This window comes from Ochotona princeps, chromosome 2 (assembly GCF_030435755.1).
Source record: "Ochotona princeps isolate mOchPri1 chromosome 2, mOchPri1.hap1, whole genome shotgun sequence".
NCBI classification, from domain to species: domain Eukaryota; kingdom Metazoa; phylum Chordata; class Mammalia; order Lagomorpha; family Ochotonidae; genus Ochotona; species Ochotona princeps.
Window position 1 is genome coordinate 109,112,720 of NC_080833.1, and position 24,436 is coordinate 109,137,155.

Consider the following 24,436-nt stretch of genomic DNA (forward strand, 5'->3'; position numbering starts at 1 on the left):
CCCGGCTCCAGGCTCCTCCCTGACGGGGTCAGCGCCGGACTTGCCGCGGCGTCCGGCCTCCGCGTAATTATAGGGGGCTGTCGCCAGGCCTGGCCGTAAAAAGAGGATGAAACAGCCTGGGAACTGAGAAAGCTGAGCCCGCGCCGGCCAGGAGCCCCAGATTTGTGGCATCCCGGTGGTGTGCACCGTAGGGGAGGAGGATACACACACCCCCTCCCACCGCGAGCGGGAGGCGCTCACACAGTCACAGACGCGCGGGCTCCCCAGCTGCTGGCACCGTGAGCCTCTTCAGACACCTGCCTGCCTTCTCGACCGGGGAGCTGACACCGTGTGCTCGCCTCCCCCTCTCCAGACGGCAGCAGGTCCCGGCTCGGAGAAGAGCCTCGAGAGGCGAATTCCAGCGGCTTTGTTTACACGGCGCGGGGCTCCTGGGGCTCGGCTGACTAGGAGTCCCGCTTGGCCGGGGCCAGACCCTGGCGCGCGCCACCCCGCCCGGGGGCCGCCGCCCGCCTCCCTCTCCGCCCGGCTCGCGGCCTGTGGACATTAGCATCTGTAGCTGGCAGAGATCCACGCGCTGCCACGCATGTGACTGGGCTGTTGCTCAGGCGCCTCATATTTGCGCGCCACACACGCCAGACATACACACGTGTGGAGACAGCTTGTCATCCTTTCAACACAGGTTCTCGCAGCCCATACGTACCCTCCGCGGGGCACATGTGTGTTGTCACACACACACTTGTAACACAACACACGTACACACGTGAGTGTGCCATTGGTGCATCTGCAAGCAAGGACCGACCCCTCGCGAGCCCGGGATCCGCGTGGCCCTCCCGGGCACAAGCGCTGAGGAAAGTACCCTTAGCGCTCGACCGGACACGCTCCACACTCGATCACACACAGCGTGGCGCTTTCTTCCCGGCATTTCGGCGATGACACAATCTCTTGAACAAAGACAACATTGACAAACCCAACAAAAACAAACAGCCGCGTGTGTGCGGGGAGGGGCGGCGCCGCTCAGAGTGAGTGTGGGAACGCGGGCGCCGGGCTGGGGTGTGCGAGGCTCGGGGCGGTGGCGGGGTGGGAGTGGGAGTAGGGAGGCAGCCGCAAATCAACAGCCTCGCACCCCGCCTGAGCGGACAGCACCGGCTGTTGCGGAGCCGGGGCCAGCGCTCCAGCGCGCTTGCAGGCCGGCACGTGCAAGTTGGCTCTCTTCTCCCGCACGCTCGTACGCGCCTGGTGCTATCAAGCCATAGAAAGCTCCACTCAGGCCACCAAGTGAGCGGACCCGCAGCTCTCGGCCGTGGCAGAGAGGGAGGGAGGCAGGAGGGAGCAATCTGCGGCGGCCGAGGGGGCCTCCTTCCGCGCCGGCCCTGCGCCCCTCCTCCACCGTCCCAGCACCCACGCCCCGGGGCAGCCGCGCGCCGGGCGGGGCGGGGGCGGTGCCGGGTGTCAGGCGGCGCCGGCCCAAAAGGCGGAGTCGCGCGGCCGAGGGGGCCAGAGCTGGTGAGCGCGCGGTGCCGAGTGCGCCGCCAAGAGAAAGCCCTGCAAGGATCCCGGACCCTGAGGAGTTCCCTCCACCAAGCCGCGTGTCCGCCTGGCCCGGCCCCGCGCTATGGAGTACCTCTGGGCGCCACTCTTGGGTCTGTGCTGCAGTCTGGCCGCCGCGGACCGCCACACCGTCTTCTGGAACAGTTCAAATCCCAAGTAAGCCCCGAGTCTCCCGCTGGCGATTTGGGTGCCCGGTTGGCATTGCCCTACCCCCCTCTCCCGCGCTCCGGTCAGTCCGGGACCTGAGCATTCGAGAGAAGAGAGAAACAGACGCGGGAGGGTGGCTGCAACTTTTCTTCCGCGCACTTGGCCCTCGGAAACAGGAGTACCCCACTTCACCCCATCCGCCTGGTCTGCCCTCCCCTTCTTCCCTCTGGCAGATCCTCTCACTTGGGGGGCGAGAGATGCTTGCTGTGCAATTCCTACCTCCAGCTGGGACTCTCCTCCCTGGGTTTCCTTGCCCTAGGCTCCCCCTCCAGGAAAACCTCAATGCCCCTCGCCATAGGGACCCCGAGCTCGGTACTGACAGGTAGCGCTGCTTGGTGGAGCGGACTGAGTGCTCAGTGTGTCCCAGGAGGGGCCTCTCTGGAAGGCTAAGAGGGCATTAGCCTTGAGGGAGACCCTGGAGAAGCCCCCCCACAAGGGATCTGTGGGGCTGATGGGATGAGACCCCCTGCCTGGGCCAGCTGAGGGGGTCACCTGTGCCTGAGTTTCAGGCAGTAGAACTGAAGAGAGAAACAAGGAAAGCTTCTGAAGGAATGAATGGGGTTAAAAGGATTACTAGGGATTCCGGGCAGGGAAGAGTTAATTTCTCCTGGGCAGGTTTAGGGCTGTGAGTCGAATGGCACTTGGAGGAAGACGTTCTTTGGGACCTTTTGTTCTTGCCCTTGAGTTTTCTGAAGTTAGGGGAACAACATTTGTGGGGAAGCAGGAGAGGGGGGTAGGGTGGAGTGCGGAGGGGCGGGCAGTTTGGGGTCACTGGAAACACTTCATTCCTTTAGGCCACCCTGAGTGAGCCCTTGCTGGCCTCCCCCCATCTCTACCCCTCTGCCCTATGAGGAGAAGACTATGCCCGCTTCTCTGGGGACACCCCATGGCCTTGCCTGCTGCTGGGGTTTGTTGTCCATAACATGTTGGGGAGGGGCAGGTGTGGGGGGTGGCGAGGCAGCTGCCAAGCACCAAGGGCAATGCCCTTCTGTCCAACCTCGGGGCCCCAGGGTAGCTGGCCAGCCCTCCCCTTCCCCACTCAGCACGGCCTGTTCTTTGCCTTCTTGACCCAGTCTGGTCCTCTTAGTGGGAAAAGAGCAAAGTCCTTGTTTATGTCCATGCCAGGTGTCGACTGGAGGAGGAGGAGGGGCCAGGAAGCCTGGAGTAGGAGGGGGGGATGCTGGCCTTTTCCGTTCCCAAGCTCCCAGGTTTCCTCTCTTTCAGGAAGGAGCCTCTTCCTCACCCCCCCCTCCTGCCCTCCCTGACGCCACGGCCCCCCCTCTTTCCCCAAGGGGAGCAAGGGTGAACTGAAGGTCCAGGGAAGTGACTGGACACCCTAGAGGGAGTCATGGGGGAGGGTCCCTGCCACCCACAGCTTCTGCCCGGCCCCCTGACCCCCCCCAACACACACACACACACACAAACACACACACACACACAAACACACACACACACAGAGCCATATTTTAGACTACAGAGAAACCAGCCCGGACTGGAGTTCCTGGGCAGCCCAGCTTGGGGGCAAAGATGAGGTGGCAAAAATTGGGCGGCTGTGAGGCTGCCATAAGTGACTCAGGGCAGTGGGCATCAGCCCTGGGATCTCCAGGCCCCGGGCAGGGGCAGCATCAAGAGGAGGGTGGTGCCACTGCGAGCCAGGCCCTGGCACCGGAGGGGCAGAGAGCAGCCTGCTTATAGATACCAGCCACCAAAGGCTGCCTTGGCCTGAGGGGCAGTGTGGGACAAGCAGGTGCTATGGCACCCTGGGGTCCTGGGGGCTCAAGTCCCCTCCCCATGACATTTCCACAGGCTTCCCAGAGTACTGAGGTGTGTAGCAGAGGTGGAGGAGGTGTGAGTCAGTGCCCGTCACGGGAACGGGGAAAGACGCCAGGCCCAGAGCTGAAATACCTGTTCCGAAATGGCTTCTATGTTTATCTCTCCAGAGAGGAATTTTAAAAGCCTCTCTCAGCTCCTCTCTCTCTCTTTCCCCTGAGGTGGGGGAGGGGCCGGCGAGTCCAGTCTGAGCGCCCCGCCCCTGAAGCGAAGGGAGGGAGGCCGGGCCTCCCTGCTAGCTTTGGTGGGAGGAGGGGTGCCCCGTGCTGCCTGGGCACAGGTGGGGGTCTACCTCCCACACCACCCACACCCAGCGCCTTTGGCCTGAAGCAAGCCAGTGGCCACGCCTGCTGGCAGGCCTTGGGGGGAGTCCAGATGGCTGACCAGCCTGGAGAGCCAGCTGAGGGGAGGCACTTTCCCTCTGGAGGACCCCACCCAGGCCTGTAGCCAGGTGTCTGGAGCTGGTCAGAGGGAGTGGTGGGCAGTCAGGCTGGAGCCTGTGGGGTTTGGGGTATGGAATAAGCTGGGAGAGGGGAGCTGGCTTTACCTGGAGCATAGAGAAGGGGACGTGCCTGGCTACCGCCCTCCCTGGGGAAAATGAGTGGTTTTTGGAGATGAAGGGATGTTTTGGGAGTGCCCCCCCCCACCCAGCGAGAAGCAGGACTGGAGTCCAGGGCTTAGGTTTGAGCAGTCAGAAAGGGAGACTGAACTGGATGGACAACGAGAGAGAGGGATGTGACTTCAGGGGTTCTCTGCAGCCCTGGGCTAGGACTGGGATTTGGGGGAAGTGAAGCTGGGAAGTGTGTGGTCAGGGAAGTGTGAGAGGATGAGAGAAGTGAAAATGTGTGTGGGACCAGAGCCAGCACGCTAAAGGGGATAGGTTTCCAGGATCCTGGCCCACAGGGTCTCGTGACATGTAAAGGAGCAACCCATAGAACAGATTGGGGGGGCGTTTCTGGGTGCAAGGTAGTGAAGGCGGAGCTACAGAAATACTTAGGAAACCCTGTTGGCTGGGGTGGGGGCTGGTTGCGGAAAGTGCTGGGAAGCTGGCGGGGAGGATGCGTGATGAGGACAGTAAGAGCCCAAGATAAGTGCACGTTGGAAGTGGACATTCTGGAGACAGTTTTGAGGGGCTGGTGAGTAACATGAGGAGTTCTGCAAACCTGTGGCGGCTCAGAACGCTGGTCTGGCTGCATGCTGACCACCTTTCTTTTGCGCATGCCCAGGTTCCGGGATGAGGACTACACTGTGCACGTGCGCCTGAGTGATTACCTAGACATCATCTGTCCGCACTACGAGGATGACTCTGTGGCAGAAGCTGCAATGGAGCGCTACACGCTGTACCTGGTGGAGCAGGAGGACTACCAGCAATGCCAACCCCGCTCCAAAGACCAGGTCCGCTGGCAGTGCAACCAGCCCAATGCCAAGCATGGCCCAGAGAAGCTGTCAGAGAAGTTCCAGCGCTTCACACCATTCACGCTAGGGAAGGAGTTCAAGGAAGGACACAGCTACTACTATATCTGTGAGTGCCCGGGGAGGGCAGTGGAGGGCCCCGACCAGTCATTCACATCGCACAAGGAGAGTCCATCCTGGGCACTCTGTGTGGCACAGAAATCAGGGAAATGTAGCCATGTCCTGGACATTGGAAAGAAAGACGCAGAGGTTGATAGATGTGGTGTGGCAGACATGAGCACTGGGGCCTTGGGGGACCTAGGCGTGTGCTAGGCCAGGTTAAGGGGACTCAGGGAAGGCAGGCTGGCAGCATACAAGAGCTGGCCAAGCACAGAGGAACACACGCAGAGGACCGTGACATCTTCAGGGAACTTCCCGGAGTCAACAGGTGGAGCTGTAAGAACACGGGCAGGGAGGGAGATGGGCTGGGAGAGGTGGACAGATCCTGAAGATGTAGAAAGTAAGAAGGAGTTGGGTCTTTATCCTGAGGGCAGTGGAGAATAACATGTGAGTTACACGAGTTCCAGGATGAACTTTGTGTAACAGGGACTCAGGCCCCTGGCCCTGGTTTAGCAGCAGGTGACATAAATACTGGTCCAGCTCAAGTGGAGAGCACTTTGAAAGCCTCTCCCAACCTCAGGCAGGAAGGAACGAGGGACAGAATGTGTGTAGGGTTTTTCCCACTGCCACAAGCTGTAGGGTCAGTCCCAGGAATTGTGGTGGGGCTGAAAGTTGTGCAAGAAATACGCAAGAACTGTGAAGGATCCCAGTCTAAGTTATAAGGGAGAAAGGAATGAAAAATGAGTGGGGAACCTAGTCAGCAGGACCAGCCAGAGGCATTTCAGGTTTTTGTCTTCTAACAGTTCCCTCCTTAAAACGCTGTGGGTCTGTCTTGCAGCCAAACCCATTCACCATCAAGAAGACCACTGCTTGAGGTTGAAGGTGACCGTCAATGGCAAAATCAGTGAGTGTCAGGGCCCTGGGGACCCCCTCCCTCATGTCCATGCCCGGGACCAGCCTAGTGACCTGCGACACTTGCAGGAATCTCACTGCCCCCCTCCCCTCTGCTTTCCCCATGCAGTTCCTGACCTACTGCCCTGCTTATCTTTCAGCTCACAGCCCTCAGGCCCACGCCAACCCACAGGAGAAGAGACTCCCAGCAGATGACCCGGAGGTGCGGGTTCTACACAGCATCGGTCACAGCGCTGCCCCCCGCCTCTTCCCACTTGCCTGGGCTGTGCTGCTGCTGCCGCTGCTGCTGCTGCTGCAAAGCCACTGAAGGGGGCCCACCTTTCCCTACTCAAGAACTGGAACCAGAGTGAAGGGGTTAGGGGCAGGTAATGCTCACCTGTCCTGGGGCCCCTCCCACCCCACGCACAAGCTGCCACCCCGCAGCCTCAAAACGGGTCAGTATTAAGGGTTTCAACCCAAAGGAAGTTGGCCAGCCCGGCAGGGCCATTCCTGCCTCCGCCTCAGAGTGATGGAAGAAGTGAGGTCAGTCCCTTTTCCAGCCATTGCTGCCTTTAAGCCAAAGAAACAAGCTGTGCTGATGTAACCCCCCTGAAGAAGAGCCTCAGGGCTGCACCGATGGACACCAAGCTTGGCCAAGATGCTTAGGACGCCCCGATGGACAGATTGAAGGCAAGGGGAGCCAGGTACGGGAGAGGCAGCACACTTGGGCTAACCCAGCACATCGCTGTCCCAGAGGACGTTCGCAGCACAGCACTGCCTTCTCCCCAACCTGGGGTGACACACCCCAGAACTGTGGCCAGCAGGGGGCTATGCCAACCTGGTCTCAGAGCATATGTAGCAGTCAGGGCAGTGCCCGTATGTACAGACTCCCTATAGTGTGGCAGGGTCCACGTGTACAGTACCTGTATATAAACTCATTGTGTGTCATTTCTACAACTGGAGGATTTTTTTTATATACCATATTCTTTGTCTCAGAATAAATGTGTTTGGCTTTGTTTTGTATGTACTTTTCTATGCCTGGTGTTTCTTTCTTGGGGCCAGTGGGTCCCACCACCTGCTAGGCTTCTTGCTACACCACAAGCTGCTGTGCTGGCATCTCCCCTTCTTCCTAGTATACCTAGCCCTTAGCAGGTCAAAATGGCAGGTGTGTGCTCCCCAGGGCTGTCAGGGGGCAGGAATGCTCCTCATGGCTGGCTCCCGACCCCGCCCCACCACCCCCTCAGCCTGGGCATACTCCTCAGGTACTCATGCTGTGGGTGAGTCAGGGAACGCCAGCTGAGGCATGCGGCCCGCCCCGGCCCCGCCAGCAGAGACGCGCGTGGGAGGGAGGCAGGGAAGTTCCCAGCAGCCAAGCAGCCTTGGTGCGGGCAGCTGGCATGGGAGGCCCCCGTGCACTGGCCATGTCCGAGGACCTGGCGGGTGTCTGGCTGGGTGTTTCCTATCAACCCCTGTCAAGAGCAGAGACCGGGAAGAGGCTTCAGACAAGCCTAGGGAGAGTCTCTGGTGGAGAGCCCTGGATGGGGGGGCGGGCTGCGGCGAGGTTAGGCTAGTGGTTCGTTTTGCTGTCGGCTGTGCAGCAGCCTGTGTGAACATGAGGGTTGAGGTTGCGAGGCAGGAGGATCTAACTCCAAGGCAGAAGCAGAGTGTGAAAGCGGCGGGCGAGAGGGCAGGCTGTCAAAGAGCCCTGGGACGGGAATGGGCAGGGATGGCGGCGTCAAGGTCAGGAGCTGGACACCGGTCAGCCAGCATTGATTTGGCCAGGGGCAGGGCCGGCCTCTCGGAGGGGCGGGGCCGAGTTCCGGTCCGGCGCGCTAGCGGAGGGAGGGGCTCAGACCGTTTCCGGGGGTGGGACCCAGGCGCAGTGGAGGGGCGGGGCCCGGCGTCGTCGTCAGGGGCGGGGCCCGGCGTCGTCAGGGGGCGGGGCCCGGCGTCGCGGGCTCTGGCTGAGCGGAACGATCCCGGCGCCGCCGGCCGGGAGCGGGATCCGAGTCGGGCGGGATGGAGGAGGGCGGCGTGTTCGACTCGCTCCTTTCCGGAGCTTGTGTGCTCTTCACCCTCGGCATGTTCTCCACCGGCCTGTGAGAGCGCGGCCGGGCTGGGCTGGGGCAGGACCAGGAAGTCAGGACTCTCGCGTGGTACAGAGACGTGGCCATGCCCCCCCACTCCCCAGCGGGATGCGTGCGGATCCTGGGGGCAAAATAGAATCTGGTCGAGCCTACTTGCGGCCCAAGGGCGAGCGAGGTGGCCACTGGGCCCGAGGGAGGAAGACAGGACAGCTGGCTGGGTGAATGGGTGGGCAGGGGTCTGTGGTTATTGGGGAAGGGTGACAGGCATTGCTGATCCCCTCCCAGCACCCTGGTTCTTGCTTCCCACACCTCACCCCTCCCTTGGGGCTGCTTGCAGCTTGGACCTCAGACACATGCAGATGACCCGAAGCGTGGACAGCGTCCAGTTCCTGCCCTTTCTCACCACGGATGTCAAGTGAGAAGGGGCCACTGCTACCAGAGGGAGGTGGGAGGACAGGTAGGAGGGGCAGGTCCGGCTTCCCATGCGCAGTCTGCCACCTGCGGGCCGTACCCCTCCCTCCCCGTGCAGTAACCTGGGCTGGCTGAGTTATGGGACCCTGAAAGGAGACGGGACACTCATGTTCGTCAATGCAGTGGGCGCCATGCTTCAGACCCTGTACATCCTGGTGTACCTGCGCTACTGTCCGCAGAAGGTAGAGGGCCCCCAGGCTCGGAACCCACCTACCCCACCCTACCCCGCCCCACTCCATCCTGCCATGCTGGCAGGGCCAACGCTGCTGCCTGGAAGCTTCTAACAGACTGGCACTGCCCCTGTTTTCCTGGAAGGCTCCCCCCACCCCACCCTCTTGCAGTTCTTCCTCCATGAAGGCAGCTTGCTCGGATGCACCTGTTGCCTCCATTCCTGCAGGGCCTGAAGGTGCCCGGGGCCACCCAGAGCAGAGGAGAAAGGGCTCTTTGTCTCGGAGCAGAAGCCAGAGTCTGAGAGGGACATGTCCAGTTCAGCTTCCCCATGCCAGCACACAAGCACTTATGAAACCACTACTGTATGTGTGTGTGCATGCCCTGTGCTCTCACACACAGATCCACCTCAGCACCTTGTGGATCTGACTCTCCCATCAGGCCACTGGTGGGAAAGAGACCATACAAGGTGGCATCTCCTTCAGAGCCTGGGAGAGAGCAAGAATGGGTGGCTCCCAGCAGCGGGGTGGGTGTCCAAGGGTGCTCTGGGCACCTGCAGGAGTAGGTGCCTTCTTGCCCACAGCGTGCCCTGCTCCTGCCCACCGCGTCCCTGCTGGGGTTCCTGCTGCTGGGCTATGGCTACTTCTGGCTCTTGGTGCCTGAGCCTGATGCCCGGCTCCAGCAGCTGGGCCTCTTCTGCAGCATCTTCACTATCAGCATGTACCTGTCACCGCTGGCTGACCTGGTGAGCTGGGAGTGGGAGGGGAGGCTATGCCACGAGGGGTTGTGGGGGAGAAGGGCCCGGCTCCCTCCCAGAGTCAGGGACTGTGGTTTCTAAAAACTCCAGGGGCAGGGGAGGACCAAAGGCTGCAGGGAGACAGGTGGGTGAGCGGGAGGCAAGGCCACAAGAGCTAGGTGGCAGAGCAGGTGGAGATGTGCCTGACCCTGTTCCTGTCACCCTGCCCCACAGGCCAAGGTCATTCAGACGAAATCCACACAGCGGCTCTCCTTCTCCCTCACCATTGCCACCCTCCTTACCTCGGCCTCCTGGTCCCTCTATGGGTTCCGACTCCGAGATCCCTACATCATGGTAAGCAGAAGAGGGGACAGGGTGACAGGTGTGCGGGGTGGGAACCTGGCTCCTGGTCTCCTCCTGTGTGCAGGTGCCCAACCTCCCGGGAATCTTCACCAGCCTTGTCCGTTTCTGGCTGTTCTGGAAGTACCCACAAGAGCCAGACAGAAACTACCGGCTCCTGCAAACCTGATGTGGTCCCCTCTCCCACTCCACGCCAATGTGATACCAAAGATGACTGGTGCCGCTGCCCAGCAGCTACGTGGGCACAGTGGGCTATGGGCACATGGCCACTGGGTGCTCATAGCGTTCAAAGAAACAGCTTTCCTTAGACGGTCAGGTGGGACCTGGGGGATGAATCACGCCTAAGGCTTTTTTTTTTAATACACTTCAGAGATTGTCTTTCTTAATCTTCAGGTGATTTATTTGGAAGGTGCCTTATAATAAAATGGTCTCCACCCTTGGCAATCCCAGCTCATTCTTTATTCATGATGGGTGAAGAGTCGATCAGAAAGGGAACCTCAGAGAACCAATGGTTGGAGAGAAGGGATTAAAAAAGGAAGTAAGGCTGGGGCTAGCACCATGGCTCAACAGGCTAATCCTCTAACTTCAAGCAGCAGCATTCCATCTGGACACCAGTTCGTGTCCCGGCAGCTCCATTTCTCATCCAACTCCCTGCTTGTGGCCTGGAAAAGCAGCAGAGGCTGCCCCAAAGCCTCGGGACCCTGCACCCACGTGGGAGACCTGGAAGAGGCTCCTGGCTTCAGCTCAGCTCAGCTCCAGGCTTTTGTGGCCATTTGAGGAGTGAACCAGTGGATGGAAGATCTTTCTGGTTCTCCATAAATCTTATCTGTCTTTCCAAGAAAAATAAATCTTAAAAAAAAAAGAAAGAAAATGAGACTTCCTGATGAGATTGCAGACCCGAAAGGCGGAATGGCAGCTCTTGGGAGGGGAGCTTGGCCCACATCTGGCTGCAGGGGGCGGGGGCTACTCTGCCACTTCCCCCTGCCCCGCCGCTGGCGCTCCAGCCTTTTCCACTCCCGTTCCCCATACTCAAGCCACACCAAGCTAGAAAATAAACTGCTCTTTAATGGGGGCGTGGGCGGGGCCCCGGGGACGGGGTGGGCTGGACGTCCGGCCGTCAGAAGCGCAGTCCCCGGCGCGCTAAGTCAGCTCGGGCCTCCAGGATCTGACTCTGCAGCTCTCGCGCCGCGTCCTCGCAGTCGTGAAACGTAGCCACGCGGTAACCCACCGTGCCCAGGGCGTAGCAGCCGGCGGACACGAGCAAGTAGGCGGGCAGGGGCCAGAGGAGCTCCCGGAGGGAGGGCGGCAGCTCCAGGCCCAGGGCTCCGGTGCTCAGAGCCAGCCAGGTGGAGCCCAGCAGCGCCAGTCCCCAGAGCCACTGCGCTAACTTCGTCATGGTCGCTGCGGGAAGAAAAAGCACAGTTCAGGTCTCCTGCCTTCCCCGTCCCCCCTCTACACGGGAAACCCGCCATCCCCGACGCTCTCGCCCTCCATTCAAACTTCCTAACAAACCTTACCGCGGCCAGGGTCTCCTCCTCGCCGCGCCGCCCCGACGTCAGTATCCGGAAGTTCTCTGCGGCTCACGCTCCGCTTCCGCGCTGCCTGCTGGGAGTTGTAGTTCTCAAGGAGGCCATCGGAAGCCCGGATCCGCTCAGACAGCTCTGCTCAGCAAACTTGGAAAATCTGGGTCTGGGTCGTGCTCTGCGCTGCTGGTTCCCGGCTCCCTCGGGCCCCGCCAGGAGTGCTGTAGAGAGACGGAGCACACTCGGGAACGTTGCCATAAGGTGAAAATATAGCATCATTTTTTTAAAAGATTTATTTTCAGATAAAGTCAGATATACAGAGAGGAGAGATGGAGAGGAAGATCTTCATCTGATGATTCACTCCCCAAGTGACCACAACGGCTGGTGCTGTGCTGCAGAGGTATGAAGCCAGGAGCCAGGAACTTATTCCCGTTGGAAGAGCTCACACACAGGTGCAGGGTGCAAGTACATGGACCTGCTTCCACTGATTTCCCAGGCACATTAGCAGGGAGCTGGATGGAAAGTGGGACATCGGGGATTACAGTCAGTACCCAAACAAGATGCCAGCACTGTAAGTGGAAACTATGTGCTAAGACACAGTGCCAATCCCCCAATTAATTTCTTCCCTTTTTAAAGATTTATTTATTTATTTAGAAAAGCAGATTTACAGAAAGAAGTTGACACAGATCTTCTATCCACTGGTTCACTCCCCAAGTGGCCACAATGGCCAAAATTGAACCAATCTGAAGCCAGGAGCCAGGAGTCTCTTCTGGGTCTCCCACATGGGTACATGATCCCAAGCCTGTGAGCCATCTTTAACTACTTTCACAGGCCACAAGCAGGGAGCTGGATGGGAAGTGGGGCAGCCACGACATGAACCGGCACGTATATCAAATCCTGGTGCTTGCAAGGAGAGAATTTAGCCACTTAGCCATCGCGCTAGGCCCCAAAATAAATCTTTCTTTCTTTCTTTCTTTCTTTCTTTCTTTCTTTCTTTCTTTCTTTCTTTCTTTCTTTCTTTCTTTCTCTTTCTTTCTTTCTCTTTCTTTCTTTCTTTCTCTTTCTTCCTTCCTTCCTTCCTTCCTTCCTTCCTTCCTTCCTTCCTTCCTTCCTTCTTTATTTATTTATTTTAATTGGAAAGTCAGATATACAGAGAACAGGAGAGATAGAGAGGAAGATATTACATCCGATAATTCACTCCCCAAGTGACCGCAACGGTTGGTCCTGCGCCAATCCGAAGCCAGGAGCCAGGAGCCTCTTCCAGGTCTCCCAGGCAGGTGCAGGGTCCCAGGGCTTTGGGCCGTCCTCCACTGCTTTCCCAGGCCACAGCAGGGAGCTGGATAGGAAGTGGAGCTGCCGGGATTAGAACCAGAGCCCATATGTGTCGCTGTCCCACAGCGATGGACTTGGTGCACGGAGCCGATAATAACACACGTGGACCCTGACTGATGGTCAAAAGCCGTAGTTTATTAGTGGCATCAAACTTTATACACTGAGGGCCATACAGGATAAGGGAGGAAGTATTGAGCTCATCAACAAAACCATCAATGCTTTTGTTTGGAACTCTTTTGTCTTGTATATTCCACCAGGTGTTCTCATTGAAAGTGAGGAATTTAGCCACTAGGCCACCGCTCTGGGCCCCAAATAAGTCTTTTAAAAATAAAGTCTTTTAAAAATAAAGTATATTTGGAGTCCAGCGCGATAGCGTAGTGGTTAAGCGTAGTGGTTAAGCCCCGCTTCCTATCCAGCTTCCTGCTTGTGGCCTGGGAATGCAGTCAAGGATGGCCCTGCACCTGCCTGGGAGACCCTGAAGAGGTTCCTGGTTCCCGGCTTTGGATCGGCATAGCACTGGCCTTTGCGGTCACTTCGGGAGTGAATCAGTGGACGGAAGATCTTCCTCTCTGTCTCTCCTCCTCTCTGTATATCTGACTTTCCAATAAAATAAATAAATCTTTAATAAATAAATAAATAAATAAGAATAAAGTAGATTTGAAAGGCAAACAGAGTCAAAGAAACAGAGATCCATCATATGTTCTTTGTTCAACTGCCTGCAACAGCCAGAACTAGGCCAGGCCCAAACCAGGAATTTCATCCGGGTCTACCCTGTGGATGCAGGGACCCTATATACCCAGGCCCTTAGCAGGGAGCTGGAAAGCACAGCAGCTGGGACTTGAACCAGTTCTATATGTAATGGCGATTGGGCAGGTGATGACTTTACGCAATAGGCCACTACCAAGGCCCCCAAGCAGCATTTTTTAAAAAATATTTATTTATTTTAATTGGAAACACAGATACACAGAAGGAGAAACAGAGAGAAAGAACTTCGTCCGCTGGTTCACTCCCCAAGTGGCTAGAACTGAGCTGACCTGAAGCCAGGAGCCAGGAGCTTATTCTGGGTCTCCCATGTGGGTGCAGGGTCCCAAAGCCTGGGACCATCCTACTCTGCCTTCCCAGGCCACTAGCAGGGAGCTGGATGGGAAGTGGAGCAGCTGGGACACGAACCGGCACCCATATGGGATCCCGGCACATACAAAGCTAGGGTTTAGCTACTAGGCTGCTGTGCTGCATACCTCCCCTCGCCCACTTCCCTGCCACCTCTAACCAGCATTGTAACCGCTGCCCCATGCCTGGGAACCCCCAGCCCAGAGTTGTGTTGTTTTTGTTTTGAGGAAAGGCAGTGAGGAGGGACTTGGCCCACTACTACACACATAAAATTAAGTAGTAAATTATAAAGTCATAGTAATTAGTGTAGAAAAATAAACATTCACTAGAGGTTGTTATGTGGTGCCTTGCCCTGTGTGACCCTGCTCTGGTTGCAATGAGTGTTTTTGTATCCCCATGCATGAGTGAGGAAGCAGACGCAGAGAAGGGGAATGGTAAATAACAAATTCCTGCAGATAGTAAGCGGTGAAATCGAATCAGTCAACCTGAAGCTATGTTCTGGCACAAGTGTCTAACCTGGAGGTGCGTAAGCCAGTTTGGGCACCTGTATCCCATAATAAAGTGCTTGGCTCCAGCTCCTGCCTTTAGCTTCCAGGTTGAAGAGACCCTGGGAGTGGCCAGGATGGCTTAAAGATTGGATTCCTGGGGCCCGGCAAGGTAGCCTAGTGGCTAAAGTCCTCACTTTGCACACACTGGGATCCCACATGGGTGCCAGTTCTAATCCCAGCAGCTCTGCTTCCCGTCCAGCTCCCTGCTTGTGGCCTGGGAAAGCAGTCTTGGACAGCCCAAAGCCTTGCGTCCCTGCACCTGTGTGAAAGACCTGGAAGAGGCTCCTGGCTCCTGGCTTCAGATTGGCTCAGCTCTGACCATTGCAGCCACTTGGGGAGTGAACCATCGGATAGAAGACCTTCGTCTCTGTCTCTCCTCCTCTTTCTGTATATCTGACTATCCAATAAAAATGAATAAATCTTTAAAAAAAAATTGGATACCTGGGGCTGGCATCATGGGTCAGCAAGTTAAGCTATTTTTGATGACAGCAAGTCACTTGGGCACCTCTTTTAGTCCTGGTTCTGGCACCTCCCTGCTAATGAGCTTCAGAAAGCCACAGAAGATGGCCCAAGACCTTGGGACCCTGTGCCCATGTAGGAGACCTAGAAGAAGCTCCTGGCTCCTGGCCTCAGCCTGGCCTAGCCCCAGTCGTTGTGGCCATTTGGGGGAGTGAACCAGCGATGGAAGACCTTCTCTGTGTGTGTATCTCTCTCTTTCTGTAACTGCATTTCTAATAAAACTAAATTATAAATTGATCAATAAATAGAAGTGTATGTTCTCAGCAGTTTCAGCCAGAGGTGTTTCTAGTGCAGGGACAGGCAGCTGACCCTGGCTGGGAACTGTGTGACACATGTGTCAAGTGCTTCATGCCCTACTTCACTCCACCTGCACAGCCACCATGGGAAACAGCTGCTATTATTATCTATCTTTTGCTAATGAGGAAACCGAGGCACAACATAGACACTTAGACTCCTGAGCTTATGTACTTTGTTGCTACAATGTACTGCCTCCTTCTCCTGCTACAATGTACTGCCTCCTCCTCAGGATGCAGGCAACAGGCTCAAAATGGAAAAGGCATCTAGCATACAGTGAGGAGGGGGCACCTCGAGCCAGCCAAGACAGTGAGGCCAACCCGAGCAACCAGCAGTGGGCTTCCCCACTGGCTACTGTGTCACTGTCACAGCTGAACAAGACACTGTGGGCAGGGGCCCAGGGATAGTGTGCCACCTGGGAGGTGTGCGTGGGTGTCAATGCCTCCTTCTAGATGGCCATTCCAGATGCCACCTACAGCTGACGACACACTTTGTTCCCAAAGCAATGCTCCCCGCCCCCACAACACACACTCTGCCTTGCACAGCAGCATTCACAGCCCCTCTGACGCAGGTACCTTCACAGCCTGCTAAGCCCCGTAGAGGACTTCCTGCTTTGGCTAGCGTTGGTCTTAGAGGGACACGAACTCCATACCCAGGAGTTCCCGGTTCTAGGGGACAGAAGGACATGCACAGTTCAACAGAACATGAAAGAGGGTGGGACTGTCTGTTGTGGGGGAGGAGGGGCTGAGTGGAGACCCCAGAAGGTGAGCAAGAACTGTGAGTAGAAAGAACGTGGTGGAAACACAGGGGCCTGGAAGTTCAAGGGCAAAGGTCCTTCAAGCCTCTCTCTGGAACAAGGAATGCTGTGTGGGGTGGCGGGGGAGGGGGAAGTGGCAGGAGACCAGGGTGGAAAAGCTGCCCAGAGCCATGGGGTTACAGATCCCCTTAGTAGTAGCCTGTGCATTGGGGGTATGTAGGTGGGGGTAGTCTGTTGGCTCAATGGTTCTGCTGCCTAGAGCTGTGGGCAGCGCCCTGTGTGTCATGGCAGGTGGTAGGACTTTGGGGGTAGCCATAGGTGCCAAGGTAATGAAAAGTCCTTGGGTCCTGGAGGTCAGGTGGTGTTAACAGCACCACTGCCCTCAGGGCACCCACAGTTTCCCAGGGGCAACAGAACAGACACACATATAATCAACCAAAACAAACACTTGCCAAATTACAGGCGGGCAGGACAGAGTGATGGTGACCCTGGAACAGTGTACAGCTGCTTGGAGAAGGGGCTGGGTGGGTAAGTCACGGTTTTCCATGGAAGATGACCCGGAGGAGAACAAGATGGGAAAGGAGGATAGCCTAAGGGAGGAGGGAGTCTGGGTAGTTGCCTGGGGAAACATCTGGCTCTTTCTAGGGATGTAGCAGCTTGGAATAGGGGCTGCTGGATAGAAGGTAAGTTTCTGCAAAGAGGTCAGAGTATAATGGTTTTCTTGTACTCTGCTTGTATTGAGCACCTACTGTGTGCCAAGCACTTGATGCAGTAAATAAAACAGACCACTGCCTTGTCTTCCATGAAGCTCATTCCAGTGGTGGGGCACAAGAACAAATATCTAGTGCATCAAACAGAGGGCAGGTCTTTGATGCATGGGCTGACACCTGTATTGCACAGCAGAGCGCTGTGCTGGATTCCAGCTTCCTGCTGATGCTCACTCTGGGAGGCAGCATGGGATGGCCAAAGTCCTTGTGTCCCTGCCTCCCACATGGGACACCCGGATTGAGTTCCAAACTCCTGGCTCTGGCCTAAGTCCAGACTGTGGCAGGCATCTGGAGACTAAACCAAATGGATGAGAGATCTCTGTCTTTTGACTAAAAAAGTATAAAATTACAGCTCTCTGTGCAGTACGGGGACTGGCAGCTGGCAAATGCTCACATAAAGGCTTTTGACAATGTAATTACATAGGAAACAAACAGCATTTGCATCATTTACAAAGACTCCTCATCACCACAACCTGAGGGAGGTATTGGCACCCTTGGTTTATAGCCAGGGAGGTTACCCACTTTCCCCGGGGACCTTCCCCCGGCAGGTGTGTCTGAGCCCCACCTGGAAGCACAGGCACATCAGGTTCCCCATTGTGGCCTTTTGCCCACAGTCCTGCATGCTAGTTAGAAACCTGCAACACTGAGTCAGAATTGGGCCTGGATGCTGCAGGCAGGAAGTGGGGAGGGGAGGGGGTCATTCTTGGTACACTCACGCAGATAACCACTTAGCATAAGGAGGAGGCCCCTCTGTGGTGGCCAGGCACCTGGCCCAGCCCTTCCTTCTGGCGTGTTCTGGCTGCTAGGGTTCTCAGGAAAGGCCTCCTCCTAGGCCAGCAGGGCCATTAGGGGCTCGGGCCTTATGGTCACACAGAATCTCAGACGTAGACCCCATATGTCACCTCCATGTGCTGGTGGGTCACAGTGTTGCTCTGATGAAGCAGAGATGTGTCATAAAACATATTCAGTCTTTATGATGGGATTTTTTCAAACACTCCAAAGAGGCTGGCATGGCCATTATCACAGGACTGGAAGTCCGGACCGCTGCGGAGGAGAGCGCTCCATAAACCGGGTAATGATCTTGTGGTTGGTATAACGTCGTTGCATTGTGAGTTTGTTTTGTTTTTTTTTTAAAACTGTTAATTTGTCGACTGTAAACATGTCTGTCTTCCCTTTTGAGCCCGTCTGGAGTCCTTCACCCCAGCTGACAGGGTGCCTGCCAGGAAGACCAAGACGCAGGTGCGGGCAAAGGCTGAGCTCTCTGCCTCTGCAAGGGCTCCCAGGGCCATTCCTGCCAGCCCACAAGGAGGACTTCCCTCAGCTGAGAAACCCACCTGCAGGGGAGCAGTGAGCCGCCCCCTCCACAGTGCCGCCCCTGGGATCTGATTGAGGGGCAGCTCTCCTGGGGACCCTAAATGAAGCCAAAGCCGGAGGAGGGGAGGAGCCCAGGGCCTCCGGCTCCCCACCGCGCCCGGCCCCGCCCGGCTCACAATGGGCTTCAGTGCCGGCTTTTGACCGAAGCTTTCCCCCTTTGTATCAGTCTCTGTGTGTCTCGTCATCTCTGTCGCGGCGGGTCCCCGGCTCTCTCTTGTTTCCCAGTATCCTTCCCGGGCCCCCCTAGGGAGCCGAGCAGGAGGGGGCGGGCAGTGGGAACGCGACGGCCTCCTGTTCTCACCACGGACAATAAGGGCCCGGAAAGGGCTGGAGCCAAGGCCCGGCGGCGCGGACTCCCCCTCCCTGCCATGCCCTGGCGCCCCTGTCCCCGCCGTCCTGACCCGCTGGCGTGCCCTAAGTGCCAGGCGTCCCTCATGCTGGTAGTGCTAGCGCCCTGGGAACTCTGGCCTCTGCCCGGGATAAGGAGGAACTGGCCCCTTAGGTGTCACCTTCCCACTGACCGCCTCCCCCCGCCTTTTTTTTTTTTTTTGCAGAGGGCGTCACCTCCTGCCCAAGGGGCGCAGCCTCCGCCGCCCTCTCCCGCCTGCTTTATTTACTCCTGTTTCCGGAGCTCCCGCAGCGGTGTTGTCGAAGCCACGTGTGAGGGAGCGGGGAGGAAACATCTGGCTTCCCTCTGTCCTCCAAGGGCGGAGACTCCCCTGTCTCCCAGGCCCCTGGCCTCGAGGGTGGAGCTGAGCCCCAGGACCGGGAGAGGGGTTAGCTTTTTGCCCTTCGCACCGCCCCAGGTCTCCTCAAGTTACCGTGTCCTCACGCCCCCTTACTTAATGATGGTGATTAGGTGGCTGTGATACCCCTGCCAGGGTTAATTGGTAGGTCAGGTGCAGGCGGTCTGCAACCAGGCACCACGATGGACCTAGGCGGGGTGGCGAGGAGGTCGGCGCCATCCTGCCTTGTAAATGCACCCACTCCCGGAGAAAGAGGTCATTATTCCTGGCCCACACACTGCCCCACTCTAACAGCAGATGATAGCAGCTGCCCAGATCCCTGGACACGGCCGGCTCTGGGCTTGCTCCCTGGTGCCACTTCGGCCTCCCTGAGTCACAGAAGGCTCTGCCTGGCCCGTCCAAGCCACATGGTCCCCAAGGCGTCTGGGTCCCAGGGGCCGTGACCCACTTGGACTGGCACTCGGCTCCCTGCCAGGAGAGGACAGTCAAGAGTTGACACTGCGCCCTAGAACTAGCCCAACCTCCCTATAGGCCTAGGGTCCATCCCGGACCACCTATTCTGTCCCGAAAACCCCTGCAACTTTCTGCAACCACTGCCAGTGAGTTAGCGCCGGGAAGAACCACCCTCTCAGGAAAGGCTCTGTGCTGCCCTAGACTCTGCGTCCCTACACCCAATCCGGGCAGAATAGAGCCGGATTCTGCTTCAGGCCTCTCAGGAGGCCAGACGTGGCTCGGTCCAGGACAGCCGCCTCTGCCCGGGTTCAGCCCTCTGGGGAGGCAGCCACGGGAGGCGCTGCCTCCCTCCCGGAGGAACAGCGAGCTCGCGGCGCCCTCTACAGGCGACTTGGATGAACTGCCCAGCACTCCCTCTCAGCAGGGCAACGATCTGGGGTTCCGGCCAGGAGACCCAAGTAGCCTCTAATCCTTGACCGGAACTCCTGGGACTCACCGTGCTTCCTGCCTAACTCCGGGTCCTCAAACGTGCAAGGCCTTGTCATGTAAATATTAGTTCTTCCCCTTACCACATCGGTCTTTTGTTTTTTTGTTAAGATTTATTTATTTTTATTGGAAAGGCAGATCAAATTTTCGGAGAGGCAGAAAAAAAAAAGATCTTCCATCCGCTGGTTCACTCCCCAATGGCCACAATGGCTGGAGCTGACCCAACCTGAAGCCAGAAGTTAGAACCTTCTTCAGGGTCTCCCATGTAGGTGCAGGACCCCAATGCTTTCCAGCCATGCTCTGCTGCTTTCCCAGGCCATAAGTAGTGAGCTGGATGGGAAGTGGAGTAGCTAGGACACAAATCAGTGCCCATATGGGATACCAGCACTTGCAAGGTGAGGATTTAACCACTGAGCTATAGTGCCAGGCCCCACCCCATCAGTCTTTTTTTTTTTTTTTTAAGATTTATTTTTATCGCAAAGTCAGATATACAGAGAGGAGGAGAGACAGAAAGGAAGATCTTCTATCCGCTGATTCACTCCCCAAGTGACTACAACAGCCGGTGCTGCACCAATCCGAAGCCAGGAGCCAGTAGTTTCTTCTGGGTCTCCCACGTGGGTGCAGGGTCCCAAGGATTTGGGCCATCCTCCACTGCTTTCCCAGGCCACAAGCAGGGAGCTGGATGGGAAGTGGGCCTGCTGGGATTAGAACTGGCGTCCAAATGGGATCCTAGGGCTTTCAAGGCGAGGACTTTAGCTGCTAGGCCACCGCGCCGCGGTCCCCATCAGTCTTTATTTGGCCAAAATGGGCAGAGGTGAGCTAATCCAAAGCCAGGGGCCAGGAGCTTCCTCCTGGTCTCCTACGTGGGTGCAGGGTCCTAAAGCTTTGGGCCATCCTCTACTGCTTTCCCAGGTCACAAGCAGGTAATCAGATGGGAAGTGGGGCAGCCGGGACCAGAACTGACACCCATTTCGGATCCAGGTGCTTGTGAGGGGAGGATGTAGCCATTAAGGCATCGCATGGGGCTGGTGCGTTACTACTGCTCTCTTACCCATTTCAGACCTTTGTGCAGGCCCTCCTTTGCCTTCTTCCCTTCCCTGAAGGCCAAGGCTGCTGTTCATTCACACATCTGTCTTCCATGAGGCCCTCACATGCACCCATGCCAATCCAGTAAATGACATAGAAATGAACCCCTCACCATCCCCAAGGTGTGCAACAGCGTAGCTGTCTCAGCACTCAGTAACACCCAACCAGGCCGTGGCCAACCAGACGCCCAGTGTGCGACAGCTCACACAGCTACAAACAACCATCTTTATTGGACATTCAGGTCTAGTTTCTCTTCTTGCCCTTGCCCGTGACCTTGGCAGGGGTGAGGACCGGCGCTGTTGCCTGGTAGAGGGTGGAAGAGATCTTGTTGATGTAGTACAGACCGACCATGGAGAAGATAAAGCTATGGGGTGGAGAGAGAGGGGTCGTGGCTGACATCAGAGGCGTGTTGCTGGCCCGGTACCTTCCGGGGTGGGCATCAGCATTGGGAAGAGAATTCAGAGCAGGGCGTAGGGCCCAGGAAGGCACGCCGCAGGAGGCAGGGGTGGGTGTCAATCTCCTGGCACCATTATAGACAGGGCCTGGTGCCAGAGGACAGTGCCAGGTCCCTCCCCCAAGTACATACCAGGTGGTAACACAGACTCGGTGGATGAGGCCGGATGCAAAGAGAGCCAACAGGAGGCACAGGAGAACTAGGGGGGCAGAAAGGGAGGGGAGTGGTGAGCCCCAGAACACCAGGCACCTGTTGCTCTTCTGTTTTAAAGATTTGCTTATCTAAAAAGTTACAGAGTTACAGAGAGATCTTCTGTCCACTGGTTCATTCCCCAGATGGCTGCAATGACCAGAGCTGAGTTGACCCAGAGCCAGGAGCTTCTTCCGGGTCTCTCACACGGATGCAGGGACCCAAACCCTTGGGCCATCCTCTGCTGCTTTCCAAGATGCATTAGCAGGGAACTGGAGCAGCCGGGGACTGCCACAAGCACTCAAGTGGGATGCCAGCATCATAGGTAGCAGCTTAACCAGCTGTGCCACAACAGCCTCTACCAGGCAACCTTAGGTGGAGTCTAGCACCCTGGGGCCCTCTGTCTGGCTGGGAGAATGTAGCTTGACAATGGAAGGAGGACCTCGGATGGCTTGCGTGTGCCTGGATGCTCTGCGCCAGATCTCAATCAGCTCCCCCCAAACTGTCTTTCTCTTGTACAAGGGAAAATAGAAGACGATGGCAGAGCTCACAGCGCCGAGCCTGATGGTCCCACCAGGACAGGGGGCAACGGCCTTTCCAACAGAAGCCAGACTAAGGATCATAGTGGGGGCTGTGGGCCAGAGGCTGGCAGCTACACGTTTACCCACTCTGGGAGCAGGAAAGGATCTTAGTGTGTCCCAGGGCAGGAGGGCAGAACGTGGAAGTGGGCAGGCGGGCCAAGGGCTGAGGACTTTGTCCCCCAGCAGTGGTTTCCTCCAGAAGCAAATGCAGACTGCACATGGGGGAACCACACAGGACAGAGAGGCCTGTGGGATTAAACCATTGCCAGGGATGTACTCAAACCACGTCAGGGCAAACACAGCAAGATGGCCCAGGGGCTTGAGTCCCTGGAAAACCCTCGTTGAGAGCCCCCGATGGGCCAGCAGAGGGAAGGTCTCTCTCTGGGTGTGTCACTCTGCCTCTCCAATAAATACTTCCTCAAGAAAACAGTAAAGGTCTAAAGGAGAAGTGCTGGGCCCTGATGGACAGGAGGATGTAGGCCACCCCAGGGCTGGGCAGAGGGCCCCACTTAGACCCCACAGGAGACCCCGTCCCCAGGAACAGGGGACTCATGGCATTTGTTAGATCTGACTCTGCGGCCTCACCTGCTTCATGAGCTCTTTCCCGCAAGTAAATGACTTCACCAATCCAAGCACCAATGGAAGGATTACTCCAAATGACAAAGCAGTGAACTCGTTCTAATTTGATCAGGGTTCTTGTTGCCATAATATTTAGGCTCTTCTCCATTCCTCTCACCTGGCTCATGTCCGGTGTTTCACTTCTGGACCCCCTCCCTGAACATCCCCAGGTGGAAACTAAGTAAACTGCCTTCCAGGATGCAGTCCAGCCACTAGGAGCTATCCCTGGGAGGTGCAGGGCTCTGGGGTCCTGCTTTCAGAAGCCTTTCAGAAGTCTCCCAGCTACCATTGCAGCAGCCAGGCAAGGTGCTGGATCCCAAGATGTCGCGTGTCTTCAGTCTTAGTAAACTTACTTCTCCTTGACAAAGTTTACCAGGAGAAGGGGAGCGGGGGAAAGAGGCTGGGCAGCACGTTAACCTACTACATGTTTTATGGGCAAATACGAGAGTGGAGCTCACAGGATCCTGGCATTAAACAATGATAAGGGGGAGGGGACACGTTAATGTCCTCGGCTGGATCAGGCCACATGGCACCCGTGTACCCAAGCACTGTGCTCCGCCCGAGCGAGTGCAGTTTGAAAATGAGACGAGCCTCAACTGCCTCTACATGTGCCAAGGGGTGACAGAGCTGAGGCCCACCTAAATACTTAACCCACAAGTTTTACTTACTCTCGGGGAAGATCTTGGCTTGGAATCCTTTGCCAAAAACAAGATTCTCGAGATTATTGAAGGCCTGGGTTGCGGCAGTTAAGGGAGGAAGGGCACACAACATGGAGGCAAGCACCCAGTGGGTTCCCCAGGAAGCCCAACGCGGCCCTCCACTCTGCCCACCATCCCCTCTCCCCTCTCTCCACCGCGGGCAGGATACAGTGAGCGAGAAGACGAAGAGGCCGGAGCCCAGCAGGCCGCCCTGGATGGTGAGCCACTCGGTGGAGGCCAGTTGGCGGCTGTACATCTGCATGCCAGCGAAGAGCAGCAGGGACAGGAGGGACGAGAGCGCCAGCGAGGTGCCGGTGCCCACCACTGCAGGGGACGAGGGGCAGTGGTCACTGTGTGAGCATGACCCCCCCCCCCCCCACACACACACACAGGAGACCCTCGGACACTCCACCCCCACTCCCGGTCCCCGAGGCAACGCCCGCCGCCTGCAACCCAGGACACGTCAGCACTGCCGGAGAGGACCCAGAGAAAAGATCCCCGACCCCTCCACGCCGCCCCCCGGGGACCCCGCGGTCCGGTTACCCATCATGCCCCGCCCGTGGGTCCAAGAGGCGCCTCTGGCCACGAACTCGGGGAGCCGAACCGGCGGCGGCGGCTGTGCGCGTGCGTCGGGGCCGGCCGGCCGCACGCCGCGTCGCCCTGCGAACCGCCCTGGGGCTCCGCGCGGCGCCCTCTGGTGGCAGGGAGGACGCACGGCGTGGCGGAGCGCTTCGTCCTGGGCCGCCGCCCCGGAGCCGGTGCAGGCCGGCCTCCCAGCGCCAGCCGCGCTCACATCCCTGCGCGGAACGCGGCCGGTGGCCTCAGCCTTCCTCTGCCTTCCTTTTTTTTTCTAACATCCATGTCGTCTCTAGTGCCTGCGCCTCGAACCTTCCTGCCCCACGCGGCATCTCCCGTGGATTCTGGCCCAATTCATGTAGTGCTGACACCCAGGTCACAGCTCCCTCCGCAAACAACCTCTCTGCTTCCACGAGCAAGACTAGAAGCCAGTGTGAGAAATGGCTGTGCCCTCAGCCCCCCCAGCATGTCCCCCCCACCCCCATCGCCCTTCCAGAACCACGTGGGCAAAACTT

At 57.4% G+C, this 24,436-nt stretch overlaps 4 protein-coding genes across 5 annotated transcripts; 2 read left to right on the forward strand and 2 right to left on the reverse strand.

Moving 5' to 3' along the window:
* The first annotated feature begins 1,482 nt into the window (after window positions 1-1,482).
* EFNA1 (ephrin A1) lies at window positions 1,483-7,015 on the forward strand. Its single transcript, XM_004589219.3, has 4 exons — window positions 1,483-1,704; window positions 4,812-5,107; window positions 5,936-6,001; window positions 6,150-7,015. Exons 1-4 carry the CDS (start codon window positions 1,613-1,615, stop codon window positions 6,314-6,316), a joined length of 621 nt encoding a protein of 206 aa, XP_004589276.1. The 5' UTR covers window positions 1,483-1,612; the 3' UTR covers window positions 6,317-7,015.
* A 900-nt stretch (window positions 7,016-7,915) lies between these two features.
* SLC50A1 (solute carrier family 50 member 1) lies at window positions 7,916-10,259 on the forward strand. 2 transcript variants are annotated; one of them, XR_009244919.1, is made up of 7 exons: window positions 7,916-8,087; window positions 8,413-8,490; window positions 8,605-8,728; window positions 9,298-9,459; window positions 9,685-9,804; window positions 9,878-10,083; window positions 10,127-10,259. XR_009244919.1 is itself a non-coding variant. In XM_004588984.3 (6 exons), the coding sequence occupies exons 1-6, from the start codon at window positions 8,008-8,010 to the stop codon at window positions 9,977-9,979; spliced, it is 666 nt and encodes a 221-aa protein (XP_004589041.1). In that variant the 5' UTR covers window positions 7,916-8,007; the 3' UTR covers window positions 9,980-10,259. The 2 variants fall into 2 exon arrangements, 1 of the variants encoding a protein (XP_004589041.1); XM_004588984.3 differs by having other exon boundaries at window positions 9,878-10,259.
* A 596-nt stretch (window positions 10,260-10,855) lies between these two features.
* Window positions 10,856-11,269, reverse strand: DPM3 (dolichyl-phosphate mannosyltransferase subunit 3, regulatory). Its single transcript, XM_004588986.2, has one exon. The coding sequence runs from the start codon at window positions 11,204-11,206 to the stop codon at window positions 10,928-10,930; it is 279 nt and encodes a 92-aa protein (XP_004589043.2). The 5' UTR covers window positions 11,207-11,269; the 3' UTR covers window positions 10,856-10,927.
* Window positions 11,270-21,016: 9,747 nt separating this feature from the next.
* KRTCAP2 (keratinocyte associated protein 2) lies at window positions 21,017-23,982 on the reverse strand. The gene is made up of 5 exons (XM_004588987.4): window positions 23,889-23,982; window positions 23,515-23,669; window positions 23,316-23,379; window positions 21,392-21,458; window positions 21,017-21,169 (listed from the first exon to the last, which is right to left on the reverse strand). The coding sequence occupies exons 1-5, from the start codon at window positions 23,893-23,895 to the stop codon at window positions 21,049-21,051; spliced, it is 414 nt and encodes a 137-aa protein (XP_004589044.3). The 5' UTR covers window positions 23,896-23,982; the 3' UTR covers window positions 21,017-21,048.
* Between the last annotated feature and the right edge of the window lie 454 nt (window positions 23,983-24,436).

Bases quoted from the DNA above. Each gene is read 5' to 3' on its own strand.
- EFNA1 (XM_004589219.3), top strand. From the start codon at position 1,613: ATGGAGTACCTCTGGGCGCCACTCTTGGGTCTGTGCTGCAGTCTGGCC. The intron at 5,108-5,935 runs GTGAGTGCCCGG...TCTGTCTTGCAG, and splicing joins ACACAGCTACTACTATATCT to CCAAACCCATTCACCATCAA. The intron at 6,002-6,149 runs GTGAGTGTCAGG...CTTATCTTTCAG, and splicing joins GACCGTCAATGGCAAAATCA to CTCACAGCCCTCAGGCCCAC.
- DPM3 (XM_004588986.2), bottom strand. From the start codon at position 11,206: ATGACGAAGTTAGCGCAGTGGCTCTGGGGACTGGCGCTGCTGGGCTCC.
- SLC50A1 (XM_004588984.3), top strand. From the start codon at position 8,008: ATGGAGGAGGGCGGCGTGTTCGACTCGCTCCTTTCCGGAGCTTGTGTG. The intron at 8,088-8,412 runs GTGAGAGCGCGG...GGCTGCTTGCAG, and splicing joins GGCATGTTCTCCACCGGCCT to CTTGGACCTCAGACACATGC. The intron at 9,805-9,877 runs GTAAGCAGAAGA...TCCTGTGTGCAG, and splicing joins TCCGAGATCCCTACATCATG to GTGCCCAACCTCCCGGGAAT.
- KRTCAP2 (XM_004588987.4), bottom strand. The intron at 23,380-23,514 runs GTATCCTGCCCG...GCCGCAACCCAG, and splicing joins TCTTCGTCTTCTCGCTCACT to GCCTTCAATAATCTCGAGAA. The intron at 21,459-23,315 runs GTAAGTAAAACT...CTGCCCCCCTAG, and splicing joins AGCCAAGATCTTCCCCGAGA to TTCTCCTGTGCCTCCTGTTG.